This window comes from Alexandromys fortis, unplaced genomic scaffold (genome assembly GCF_014885135.2).
Source record: "Alexandromys fortis isolate MF-2015 unplaced genomic scaffold, M_Fortis_MF-2015_v1.1 scaffold_27, whole genome shotgun sequence".
NCBI lineage: Eukaryota > Metazoa > Chordata > Mammalia > Rodentia > Cricetidae > Alexandromys > Alexandromys fortis.
Genome location: NW_026067952.1, coordinates 6,866,810 through 6,879,374, shown reverse-complemented (window position 1 = coordinate 6,879,374; position 12,565 = coordinate 6,866,810). Strand labels below are relative to the sequence as shown.

At 35.6% G+C, this 12,565-nt stretch overlaps 1 protein-coding gene across 1 annotated transcript in view; it reads left to right on the top strand.

Annotated features, from left to right (window-relative positions):
* Positions 1–12,565, top strand: part of Top1 (DNA topoisomerase I) — an 89,541-nt gene that overhangs the window by 30,338 nt on the left and 46,638 nt on the right. Inside the window, exons 6-8 of the mRNA XM_050151076.1 lie at positions 1,392–1,487; positions 3,692–3,767; positions 7,812–7,918. Coding sequence (XP_050007033.1) covers positions 1,392–1,487; positions 3,692–3,767; positions 7,812–7,918 — 279 coding nt within the window. The remainder of the gene's footprint in view (positions 1–1,391; positions 1,488–3,691; positions 3,768–7,811; positions 7,919–12,565) is intronic.

Genomic DNA, 12,565 nt, shown 5'->3' with positions numbered 1-12,565 from the left:
CAGATCAAAGAGTTTCCTGGTGGAGTCTTAATGATCTTTTAATAATGCTTTGATTTCTTTTTTTCATTTTTGTATCCCTTTTGTTTCTTTTTCTTGCCTTACTCTTGGTTCTGATTATAGGGGAAATGTTTTCAGTTTTTCTCCATTTAATATAATATAGACTTTAAGTTTGTCATTATATATATCTTCATATATATATACTTTTTATGTTGAGGTATGTACTTTATATTCCTATTTTCTTTAGAGCTTTTATCAGGAAGTGCTGTTGAACTTTATCAAATGCCCTTTATGCATCATTGATCATGTGATTTCTGTCCCTCCAAAGTCTGTATATATGCTGTAACTGCATTTATTGACTTGTAGGTGTTGAACTATTCTTCCATTAGTCGTGTATCATCTTAAGTGTTTTCTTAAATTTGGCTTGCAAATATTTGAGAATTTTTCATCTATATTCGTCTGAGAAATTGATTTATAATTTTATTTTCTTACTTGGCTTTGATATCTTAGTAATGGTGTTTGCTTTTTCTTTTTTGATCAGCTTGAAGAGTATTGGTGTTACATCTTTAAAGAGCTGGTAGATTTTGGCAGTGAATTTATCTAATCTTGGGCCGTTTCTTTCTTGTTATATATAGATCTGTTTAACTTGTTTATAGCTTCTTCATTTGATTTTGGTAAGAAACATATGTCTAGGAATTTAATGTTATATTTTGTGTGGAGCAGGGTTCAAGACAGGTTCTCACTAGGATCCCTGACTACTGTAGACCAAGCTGGCCTCTAACTCAGAGATTCATCTTCCTCTGCCTCCTGAGTTCTGGGATTAAAGGCATGTGCTACCATGCTGAGCCTTTTTTTTTTTTTATTAGTTTTTAAAGATTTCTTTATTACATGCATATGATGCTCTATCTGCATGCACACCTACAGTCCAGAAGAGGGCATCAGATTCCATTATAGATGGTTGCGAGCCACTATGTGGTTGTTGGGAACTGAACTCATGACCCCCTACAAGGGCTGCCAGTTCTCTTAACAACTGAGCCATATCACCAGCCCAATGCTCAGCTTTTATCTGTTGTTTTATTAGGATTTAGTTTAACTTTATTTGTATGGGCATTTTGTCTGCCTACTTGACTGATGCTCACAGAGTTGAAGGTATCAGATCCTCGATGGGCTGGGCTGTCCCACATTAGTCAGTAATTAATTAAGAAAGTGCCCTATAGCTGGATCTTATAGAAGCATTTTCTCAATTGAGGTTTCTTCCTTTCAGATGAGACTTTAGTTTGGGTCACGTTGACATAAAACTAGCCTACTTTGTGTTATTTAACATAATGTAGACATTCTAGTAACTAGAATCAGTAACTAGCTATTTTGTTTTGTTTTTTTCTCTCTCTCTTTAGTCCACCACGAATTAAAGATGAACCCGAAGATGATAGCTATTTTGCTCCTCCGAAAGAGGATATAAAGCCACTGAAGAGACCTCGAGACGAGGATGAGTATGTATTTCTTCCTGTTTGACTAAAGAGAAACATTTAATGAAATTTTGGTTTCAAAAGGATGCTGTAGTAAAAAAAAAAAAATGGAATTAATCTTCTTTATCAATAGATGAATGGATAATGAAAATGTCATATGTGTATGGATAATAGAGTATATACTACTCATCTCTAAAGAAAAACAAAGTAAAATTCATGCAGGAATATAGATGGATTTAATATGTATAATATTAAGCATGGTTACATAATTTTAGAAAGAAGAAAAACCACTCTCATGAGATGTGTGTGTGTGTGTGTGTGTGTGTATAAACACAAATGTATACGTGAATACTGTATACCACGAAGAAAGAGAATAGGAAAGCCTCATGAGAAAAAGGTCTAAATGTAGGTGATGGAAATTAGTTATAAAAGTGTATAAAGCTAATTGTTTTTCTAGTTCTGATTTGTCAGGGATTTTTGTTGTTGTTGTTGTTTGGTGCTGGATAAGTGCATAAAATATATTCAGTACTGAAATGTAAAATTGAATGTGAAACTCCAGAGTTTCTATTCTGAATGCCTATTCTAAGTATAGACATTCATTGAGGTTTGGGTCTGCTTAATTTTGGTGTGTGGTATTTCTTTTACATATGTGTATGCATGCACATGTATATGTGTGTATAAATATTTTAAGACATTAAAAATGAATTAGAAGAGGAGAGATACTTAAAATATCTTTAAATAAAACATGTGTATATCTAATGAATAAAATCTACATTAATTGACATTTTGTGTAATAGATTCTAATTTTTGAGAATTGGGTTTGCTAAGCAAATAATTTATGGGAGTTATGTGTAACATGTGTTTTTCATATTAAAATGATAGGCATATGTAGTATAGAAATTTCTAGTAATACAAAATTAATGAAGGATATTTAAATTATTTAGTCACTTAGAATTTATCATTAATTTTACACTACAGGTAAATTAAGAAAATTGGGTTAGGGTTGTAGCTCAATTGATGGAGTGCTTGCCTACCACACAGAAAGCAATAGGTTGATTCCAGCACCACATTAAACTGGACGTGGTAGTGCATGCCTATAATATCAGCATTTGGGAAGTAGAGACAAGAGGATTAGAAACTCAGTCATTCTTGAATACATAGTGATTTGAGGCCAGCTTAGGCTACCTGAGACTCGGCCCCAATTTTTCTTTTTTTTTTCTTTTCTAGGATCTATGCCATTTGATATATAGGGAACCTTCAGTACAGAGATAACAAAATTGTTCTTGTTATTTATTTAAGGCTCTTACTTAGATTCACCCAGTGACAATACATTTTATTTATTAGTTTGAGTCCATGTAGCTTATTACATATACTCTGTGAATGCCTGGGGCTGTAGCACAGTTGGTGTTTACCTTGTGAGCTTGAGGATCTAAATTTGATTCAGAGCCCACATATAAATTCCAGGCGTTGTGGCACATGCTTATAATCCTAGGACCAGGAAGGCAGAGACAGGAGAATTCCTGAGACTCCCTGACTAGTTAGTCTAGCTTAATTAGTGAACCCCAAGCCCCTACAAAACCTTTTCTCAAAGGAGATGGAGAATGTTCCTCAGAGGACAGCTGAGGGTGTCCATTCGCCTCCATATGAATATGAACACTCAGATGCATCGAATAATTGAAAATCAAATATATTGACTACAGCAATAGCTTAGTGGTTGTGAGTGCTTTGTTTTCTGGAGGATCCAAGTTTAGTTCTCAGCTCCCACATCAGGCAGCTCTTTATAGGGTTATATCTATTGTTTTCTAGTCTGTTTCTTTCTTTTAGTTACACACACACACACACACACAAAATGTGTATACATATTTGTTTATTTTGTCTATGAGTTGAACATTTGTGTATCACATGCATTCCTGGTACCCACAGCCTAAAGAAGAAGGTATTAGATCCTCTGAAACTGGAATTACAGACATTGTGAGCTGTCCCATGTGGGTGCTGGGAACTAAGCCTTGGTCCTCTGCAAGAGCATCCAGTGGTCTTAGCAGATGGGCATCTCTCCAGTCCTGTCTGACCTTCACTTGTTCCTCTCCAGTTAGTATAGAATGCCCAGTCAAGAATAATAACAGTCACATCTGCCATGGACACTTCAAGAGTTGGGAGAGCCTAATCCTGTAGGTGAGAACTCTTTAGTCATAGTTGCATTAACTGCATATTCGTGTTTCCCTTTCTAGTGCTGATTATAAACCTAAGAAAATTAAGACAGAAGATATCAAGAAGGAGAAGAAAAGAAAATTAGAAGAAGAAGAGGTTAGTAAAGGTTTTTGAGGCTTAAGTTTTAATAAAACAACCTTAAAAACATAACTTTTCTTTTTTTATTTTGTGTGTGTTTATGCATATCATGGTGCACATGTAGAAATCAAGGGACAGCTTTGAGAAGTTGGTTCTCCTGGAAATCAAACTCAGGTTATCGGGTTTGACATCAAGTGCCTTTAACTTCTGAGCCATCTCATTGTTCTAAAACAACTCTTGAAGCCAAATGAATTTTGGGGATTTACTTATTGGTTTGTTGTAGTAGTAACAGTGGAGAAAAGTTGTACAGGCAAGTTGTGGCTGTGGCACTGAGTGTGCCAACATCTTGAAGTGATTCCAGAGTATCTTTAGGTTATCCTTAGCTACCGTTGAGTCTACTCTGTCTATTCATAGCTTGCGTTGTTAACTGATACTTGAATTTATACCATCTGCAGGTTTGCAGAAGAATGTTCTAGATGATGACTATAACACCATCCTTACTGATGGATGCGTGAACTTAGGTTTAGTGAGGTTGATCGTTTGTTAGAGGTTGTACACCACTGAATTGTACAACCAGGATTTGTTCTCATTCATTGTGAGTCTAGAGCCAACACACTAGCTGTCATGTTATCTTGCCTTGTGTGAGTGTGATGGTCCTTTCACTTCACAAGAAGAAAGAAGAAAAGTCTTCAGTGAAATGTTTAAAATATTCATGGGTATAGTGAGCTAAAGAGATAATCAGGTTTTGCAGTTAGAAGGTTGTAGTTTTTCAGATTTTAAGTATCTATTTAGCAGAAGTTCTAGTTAATGAGAACCAGTGTATGGAATTGATAGTGAAGTGTTTGAGTAGCTGTTACTGTGGCCAGCCACTCTACTCTCATTTAGATAATCAGTATAGACTGGTTAAAGAAGTGTAAATGTCAAGTTCTTGCAGTCTATTGCTTTGCTTTTTGTAAAATGGCTCTTTTATGAAACAGTTTGGAAAAGAAAACTTTTGACTTTATGTGGGAAAATACAGACTGAAAGACTGAATTTTGATTCACAGTCCTCTTATGGCAGGGACTCTAGATGTCAGAATTAATCATTAAACCTCATTCAGTTTTTATTTTTAATTTGTTTCTGGGATTATTCTGATATCTCTTAATTATTAATTATCCCAGTTTGAAGCCTGAAAACCTACAGTGTGCTGGGCAGTGGTGGCACATATCTTTAATTCCAGCACTTGGAAGGCAGAGGCAGGCAGATCTCTGAGTTTGAGGCCAGCCTGGTCTACATAGGGAGTTCCAGGACAGCCAGGGCCAATCAGAGAATCCCATTCTCAAAAACCAAGAAGAGAAAACCTACAGTGTAGGCAGTAGTTTCCCGATGGGATCATATATATGCCTGTTTAAAAGCTGTTAGGCTATCTTATCTGAACAGCATTTTCCTGCCCTGTGTTGTGTTTCAGGCTAAGTAGTGAATATCATCTGAGTTAATGTAGTTCTCCAAAACCTTCTCCCAGAAGAAAGTACAGATGTATTTTTTCCATTTAAATTTATTTTTAAATGATAACATAAAATTAGGAACATTTTACGTATTAGTGTGGTAATATTTTTAAAAAATACTTATCACTCTTATCTCCCCCCTTCCTTTTTGTTCCTTTTTTTAATTTTAAATTTTTAGGTGTATTGAGAGTTTGCCTACATGTATGCTTGTGTACCACCTGTATGTCGAGTACCTGCAAAGGTTAGAAAAGGGCATTATATACCTGGAACTGGAGTTTCAGATGATTATGAACTATTTTGTGTGCTGTGAACCAAATCCAGTATCCTCTGCCAGTGTTCTTAAATGCTGAGCTATCTCTCCAGCTCCTATTTTTGTTTGTGCTTTTGAGACAGGGTCTCACTTGATATTTCTGGCTGTTCTGGAACTTCCTGTGTAGATCAGGTTGACCTCAAACTCAAAAAGATCCCTCTGCCTCTTGTGTCCTGAATACTGAGATTAAAATTGTATGCTATAGCCCCAGACTATTGTGTATTTTTAAGATGGAGCCTTACTCCAAGACCCAGACTGGTCTTGAATTCCTGACAGTCTTCCTACCTCAGCCTCTTGATTACAGGGATTTTTAGACATGAGCTACCATTCCCCACTGATGGCATATTTTGATGCTGTCCTTCTACTTCTATATACTTGTATTCCTCATACCTACTTACAGTGTAATATAATAATATTTGTCTTTTTTGTCTTCAAAAATCATCTGCTTAGAGACCTAAGTTTATCCCTTCTTTGATTGATATCATTTTATGGAGTTATAAAATGTTCTCTAGCCATTTCCGTTAGTCGTTCTGTGTTTGTTTGTTTGTTTTGATTTTTGTTGTTTGTTTGGTTTTAAGATAAACTTATGGTCTCATTATGCTCAGCAACAGCTACATAACCTTAATAAAATAGCAAACCGATTTCAGAACTACCTCGATTATGATTGGAAGAGAGCAAACCAAATGGTTTCTAGCTGGGCCATTCTATAATCATCTTTAATTGCTATATAAAACTTACCAAGTAAAGTCTTAGATGATATTAAAAATGTAGATCAAACTTAGAAGAAATCAGATTCTGCTAAGTATATCTGTTGCATGTCATATCTTAGTTGGGGTGTGTACTTGTTTTTATATTTGTCTTTAATGGTGACTATTACTCTTAGGTTTGAAGCTTTTTTTTTTAATTGCTTGAGACTCATGCATACATACATACACTCAAGAGCATGCACACACAGTTGGTCTCAAACTCAAAAAAATCCCTCCACCTCTGTCTCCCAAATATTAAGATTAAAGGTGTATGCTATCCTCACCTCCCGCTCCCCAGCACATTTTGTGTTTGAGATAGAGTCTCTCTTTCTTTGTCCCAGGCTGACCTTGAATTGTAACTCAGTTACTGCTGCTCATACACACAGTACTTTTATTTTTTTATTTTTTTCATAACAAAGCTCAACGGTTTATTAAGAATTAAAAATACTGTAAATATGCTGTACAGTTCATTTCACAGTAAATTAACAAACCTTGTTTTTCTTTACAGCTTTTTCCTTTTTTTTAAAAATTTTTTCTTTCCTTTTTTTGGGGGGTGGGGTGGGAAGATGGGAAGGGCAAGGCAGCCAGAGACAAAACAGCCCAAGGGGCAAGGGTACCGCCAAGAGCAGTGATAGAGTTGCAGCACACGTGATCCTCGCTGACAGATGGGGTCAGGCATCGGAGACCTCTTGAGGAATACTGTGATGAAATAAAGGATCACAGAGTACTTTTAAATGATAACTACTATTACTGGTAACCGATGTACTACCACTACCACAACAAATAACTGATAACCACCATGCCTGACGATGTTCTTTTATTGTGCCACTCTGAGCAGTTCACAGTTGAGAGTACTCTTGTGTTTGTGTGTCTAAGCAGCAGCAACCGTGTCACAGAATTCCCTTTCAGAAAGAATCTTGCATAGCTTTTCTATACTTCATTAGATTTGAAGAGATTCAAGATGGAGTAGATTTTTAAAGTAAATTTGGAAATTACCCTGGGATTACTGTTGGAGTAGTTTACTAGGCTTTCATCATGTGATATTCCTGGGTAATTATTTGTCAGAGGGATTAGGGGAAATACGGACTCAATTGTAAGTTATCAACTGACTTCATTGTAAGTCATCAATAAATTTTTATCTGTGGCGATGGGGGGCTAGATATAAGGTCTTTTAGTTCCAGTATTTTTTTTTTTTTTTTTTTTTTTTTTTTTTTTTTTTTTTTTTTTTTTTTTTTTTTTTTTTTTTTTTTTTTTTTTTTTTTTTTTTTTTTTTTTTTTTTCTGAAACATGTTTTTCTCTGTAGCTCTGATTGTCCTAGAATTCACTCTGTAGACCAGGCCAGTTTAAGACACAAATCCATCTACCTCTGCCTCTCAAGTGAGTGCTGGGCTCAAAGGTGTGCACCAACACCACCAGCTGGTTCCAGCAGTTTTTGTTTATAGTTTTTCTTTTGGGTAGCTCACCCAAACAGCCTCCTGGTGTGTAATTAGTCCTGACTTAAGTGCTTTCTCTTTCTTTGTAGGATGGCAAATTGAAAAAACCCAAGAATAAAGATAAAGATAAAAAAGTTGCTGAGTCAGATAACAAGAAAAAGAAGCCGAAAAAGGAAGAGGAGCAGAAGTGGAAATGGTAACATTTCAGCACTAGGTTAAGCTGTCAGCTCTCACTTTGATTGTGCAGCATAATAAAGCAAGAATTATTAAGGTTAATTTCTTGACAGTTAAGAGGGAAATACTTAATCTCTATAAGAATAGCTAAAATAAGTTTTGGGGTATTAATGAAGTAATTTCCTAGCTTTAAACCTAGTGGATCTCAAAACTAGTTTCTTCTCATTGAATAGGTTTTAGAAGTAGCCTATGTATAGAAAGGTATTCAGCACAGCAGGAAGGCACAAATGCATTAATTTATTCCTTACAAATTATCGCTATTAGTGATGTAATATTTCAGTGCATATGTACCCTCTATAATGTTAAATTAGGCTAAGCCTGCCTATCTATCTTTATGCTGAGAATTATCATCATACTTTCTTCTGTCCTTATTGCTATTAGAAATGTGTTTACTATGATAAATCATATTTGGAATGCTGCCTTTTAGGAAACCTCCACAAGAATATCTTGATGGATGTTTGTGTAACTGTAGAAAAGTGTAGATCATTTGGAGCAAAATACAACCAGAACCATAATGAAATTATTAATTTAAGACATCAGAAATGAAAATGTTCATGCTAGGTAATATAGATCAGTTGATAAATTAATTGATTGCGGCACAGCATGAGAACCTGAGTTTAGATCCCCAAAACTTTTGTAAAAAGCTGAGCATGGAAGGACACATCTGTAACTCCAGTACTGAGGATGCAAAGATGGGCAAATTCTTGGTGTTTGTGGGCCTGTTTAAAAAATAAGGTTACAGTAATGAGGAAGATATTTGACTATTACCTCTTGTATACACAAGTACCCGCAGCCCCACGGATGTACACACATGTGATCACATCTCCCCACATGCATACCTGCAACAGCTTTTAAAAAATAGATTTAAAAAAATGGATACATAGATTAATTAATTATTAAATAGATTTTAAAAAATGATGTATGTGGGTTGAGTATGTGTCAGAGAGTATGTGTGATCGTTAGAGGGCAACTTTTAGAATTGGTATTCTCTTTTCCCCTTTGTATAGCTGCTGGGGATCAAACTCAAATTGCTAGGCTTATGTAAAAAAACACCTTTACTTTCTGAACCATCGTATTGTCCCATAAATTTTTTAACTGAAATTTTTAGGCTGGTGAGAATGCTCATTGGTTAAAGGCGCTTGCTTGTAGCCAAGTCTAATCAGCTGAGTTTGATTCCTGGAACTCATATGGCAGAAGGAGAGAACTAGTTCCTTTTGGTTTGTTAATGTGGTGGATTATATTGATAGATTTTTGTATTTTGAACCATCCCTACAGCTCTTTGATGAGGTCTACTTGGTCATGGTGGATGATCTTTTTGATGTGTTCACATTGCCAGTATTTTCTTGAGTACATTTCCACCTGTGTCCATAAAGGAAATTGATCTGTAATTCTCTTTCTATGTTGATCTTTGTGTGGTTTGGCTATCAGGGTGACTGTGACCTCATAAATTGAATTTTGCAGTGTTCCTTCTGTTTCTATTTTGTAGAATAGTTTGAGGAGTATTGGTATTACTTCTTTGAAAATCTGCACTAAAACCATCTGGCCCTGAGCTTTTTGTTTTGTTTTGTTTTCAAATTGGGAGACTTATAATGACTGCTTCTATTTTCTTAGGTCTATTTAAATTGTTTATCTGATCTTGATTTAATTTTGTCAAGTGGTATCAATCAAGAAAATTGTCCATTTCTTTTACATTTTCCAGTTTTGTGAAGTACAGTTTTTCAGTTTTTCATGACCTAATGATTCTCTGGATTTCCTTTGAGTCTGTTATTTTTACATCTCTCTTTTCATTTCTGATTTTGTTTATTTGGATATTCTCTCCCTTTTAGTTAGTTTGGATATGGGTTTATTTTGTTGAAATTTCTCAAAGAACCAACACTTTGTTTCAGTGATTCTTTGTATTATAGAGAATTCTTTGTATTAACTTTGTATTATAGAGTTTCTGTTTTATTGATTTCAGTCCTCAGTTTATTTCCTGTTGTCTGCTCCTCTTAGGTGTGTCTGCTTCTTTTCTGTTCTAGAGCTTTCAGGTGTGCTGCTAATTCGCTTTTATGAGATCTCTCCAAATTCTTCATGAAGGTACTTAGTGCTATGAACTTTTCTCTCTTAGCACCCCTTTCATTGTGTCCTATAAGTTTGGGTATGTTGTGCGTTCATTTTCATTGACGTCTAGGAAGTCTAGCTTTATTTCTCCCTTATCCCAGTAGTAACTCAGTAGAGTGTTATTCAGTTTCCACGAGTTTGCAGGCTTTCTGTTGTTGTTGAAATCCAGTTTCAATTCATGGGGTCTGATAAGGAGATTATTTGAAATTTTTTGTATCTGTTGAGACTTGCTTTATGGCCTAGTATATGGTCAGTTTTGGAGAAGTTCCATGTGGTGCTGAGAAGATGGTTGTGTGTGTGTGTGTGTGTGTGTGTTTGGATGAAATGTTCTATATAGATATCTGTTAGGTCCATTTGAGTGATAGCATTTGTTAGTTCCATTGTTTCTTTGTTTTGTTTCTGTCTGGACAATCTGTCCATTGGTGAGAGTGGGGTGTTAAAAATCTCCCATTATTAAGTGCATGGGGTTCTATGTGTGATTTAAGCTTTAGTGTTTCTTTTACAAATGTGGGTGCCCTTACATTTGTGACATAGATGTTCAAAATTGAGACATCATCTTGCTGGATGTTTCCTTTGAATATGAAATGACTTTTGATTAATTTTGGTTAGAAGTCTTTTTTTTTTTTTTAAAGATGTTAGGATGATAGCTGCACCAGCTTGCTTCTTAGGTCTATTTGATTGGAAAATCTTTCCCCAATCCTTTACTCTGAGATAATACCTGTATTTAAGTTGAGGTGTGTAGAATGATGGATCCAGTTTTTGTATCCACTAATTAGCCTGTGTCTTTTTATTGGCAAATTGAGTTCATTGATATTGAGGAATATTAATGACCAATATTATTCCTGTTATTTTGTTGGTAATGGGGGGAGAGAGAGAGTTTCCCTTCTTTGAGTTTTGCTGGTTTAAGATTATCTACTGCCTGTGTTTTTGTAGGTGTAGTTAACTTTTATTTTCTACTTTTGAGAACTTTGAAATAGCTGTATATTGTTATGTTTATTTACTTAACTATTACACCAGTAATGTTTAATTTATATTTTTGTTGAAAATTTTTAAGTGATCCAGTCAGGGAAAAAAAAAATGCTTCTTTTCCCCATTCTTATTTTTTATCTGTGGAATAACCTTTACTCACAGTTTGACTTGTAGCTTCCAGACTCAATTATATTTACTCTCTGACTTTGATTCTTTATAAAAGTAATGTCCCCATCACCTCTTAGGAATAGGCAATAACAGTGCCCAAGTGGTAGAGAACAGTAGAGCAGAAATGTGTTCCCATATTCAATGATGGCGTGTTGATGTGATTTTAGGAATTAAAAGGGGAGTATATAAAAGGAAGATGACAGAGTTTGGGAACTCTAGCCTTTCTAGGGACCTGAATTAGAAAACAAAAGGATGTATATGTGTTTTTTGTTGTTGTTGTTGTTGTTGCTGTTTGTTTTTTTCAGACTTCTATTTTTTTTTTTATTTATTGATCTTTCCTAGAGTTTGTTCTCAGAATAGTGATACACTTTGATGCCCCAACTCCTTTTTGGTTTTGAGACAGAGTATATATCACAGGCTGCTTCTGCCTCCCAGTGCTGGTATTAAAAGTGTGTGCCATTTATGGCTTTTGGTAAAACTTTAAAAAAGTGATTATGTAAATTAGTTATTAGGAATCATGAGGATGGTTAAGTGAGTAATCACCAGTCTGTTGGATTTCTCTGGTGGGTACTCAGGAAATGTAGACTGCATTTCCTTGTTATTAGGAACTCCCTGTGGCCTCATTGTTTCTTTTGTGGGTTCCAATATAGATATAATCTTACCCTGTGTGTATATAATTAGGGGCCGTTTGTAGGCTTTACTGTTCCAGTTTTACTTTTAGAAATTGAAGTTTTTATCAAGTGTTGCCATACATTAATTCTTTTTTTATTTTACAAAAAGGGTATTTATTGGTTCACATAACTGCAAAGTCCAGAGGATATACCACTAGCTTCAGGCACAGTTGGATCCAGGGGGCATAAATGTTGTCATCAGAACTCAAGTCTTTCGCTCCTTTGGCTCTGTTCCTCTGCAATGGCTTCATTTTCTGTCTGGTTCATTCAACATAGTAGGCCCTGTTGGTTTGAGTTTTTCTCCCACAAAACTTAAGCATCTAAGTAAAGAGAACTTCTCCACAACTGAGTAAACCACCTAGGACAAACTTGAATCATGCATCCATTCCTGAACCAACCACTAGAGTCAAGAAGGACATGCTGATTGGAATATCATGTCCAGCACAAGATTCAACAAGTGTCTAAACCAAGTGGACTACTGAAAACTGGAAGAGATGGTTCCAAAAAATATCAGGAAGTTGTTAAAGTAAGATAGAATCGGCAGTAAAAAAAAAAATCCAGAGCCGGGCGGTGGTGGCGTACGCCTTTAATCCCAGCACTTGGGAGGCAGAGGCAGGCGGATCTCTGGGAGTTCGAGACCAGCCTGGTCTACAAGAGCTAGTTCCAGGATAGGCTCCAAAACCACAGAGAAACCCTGTCTC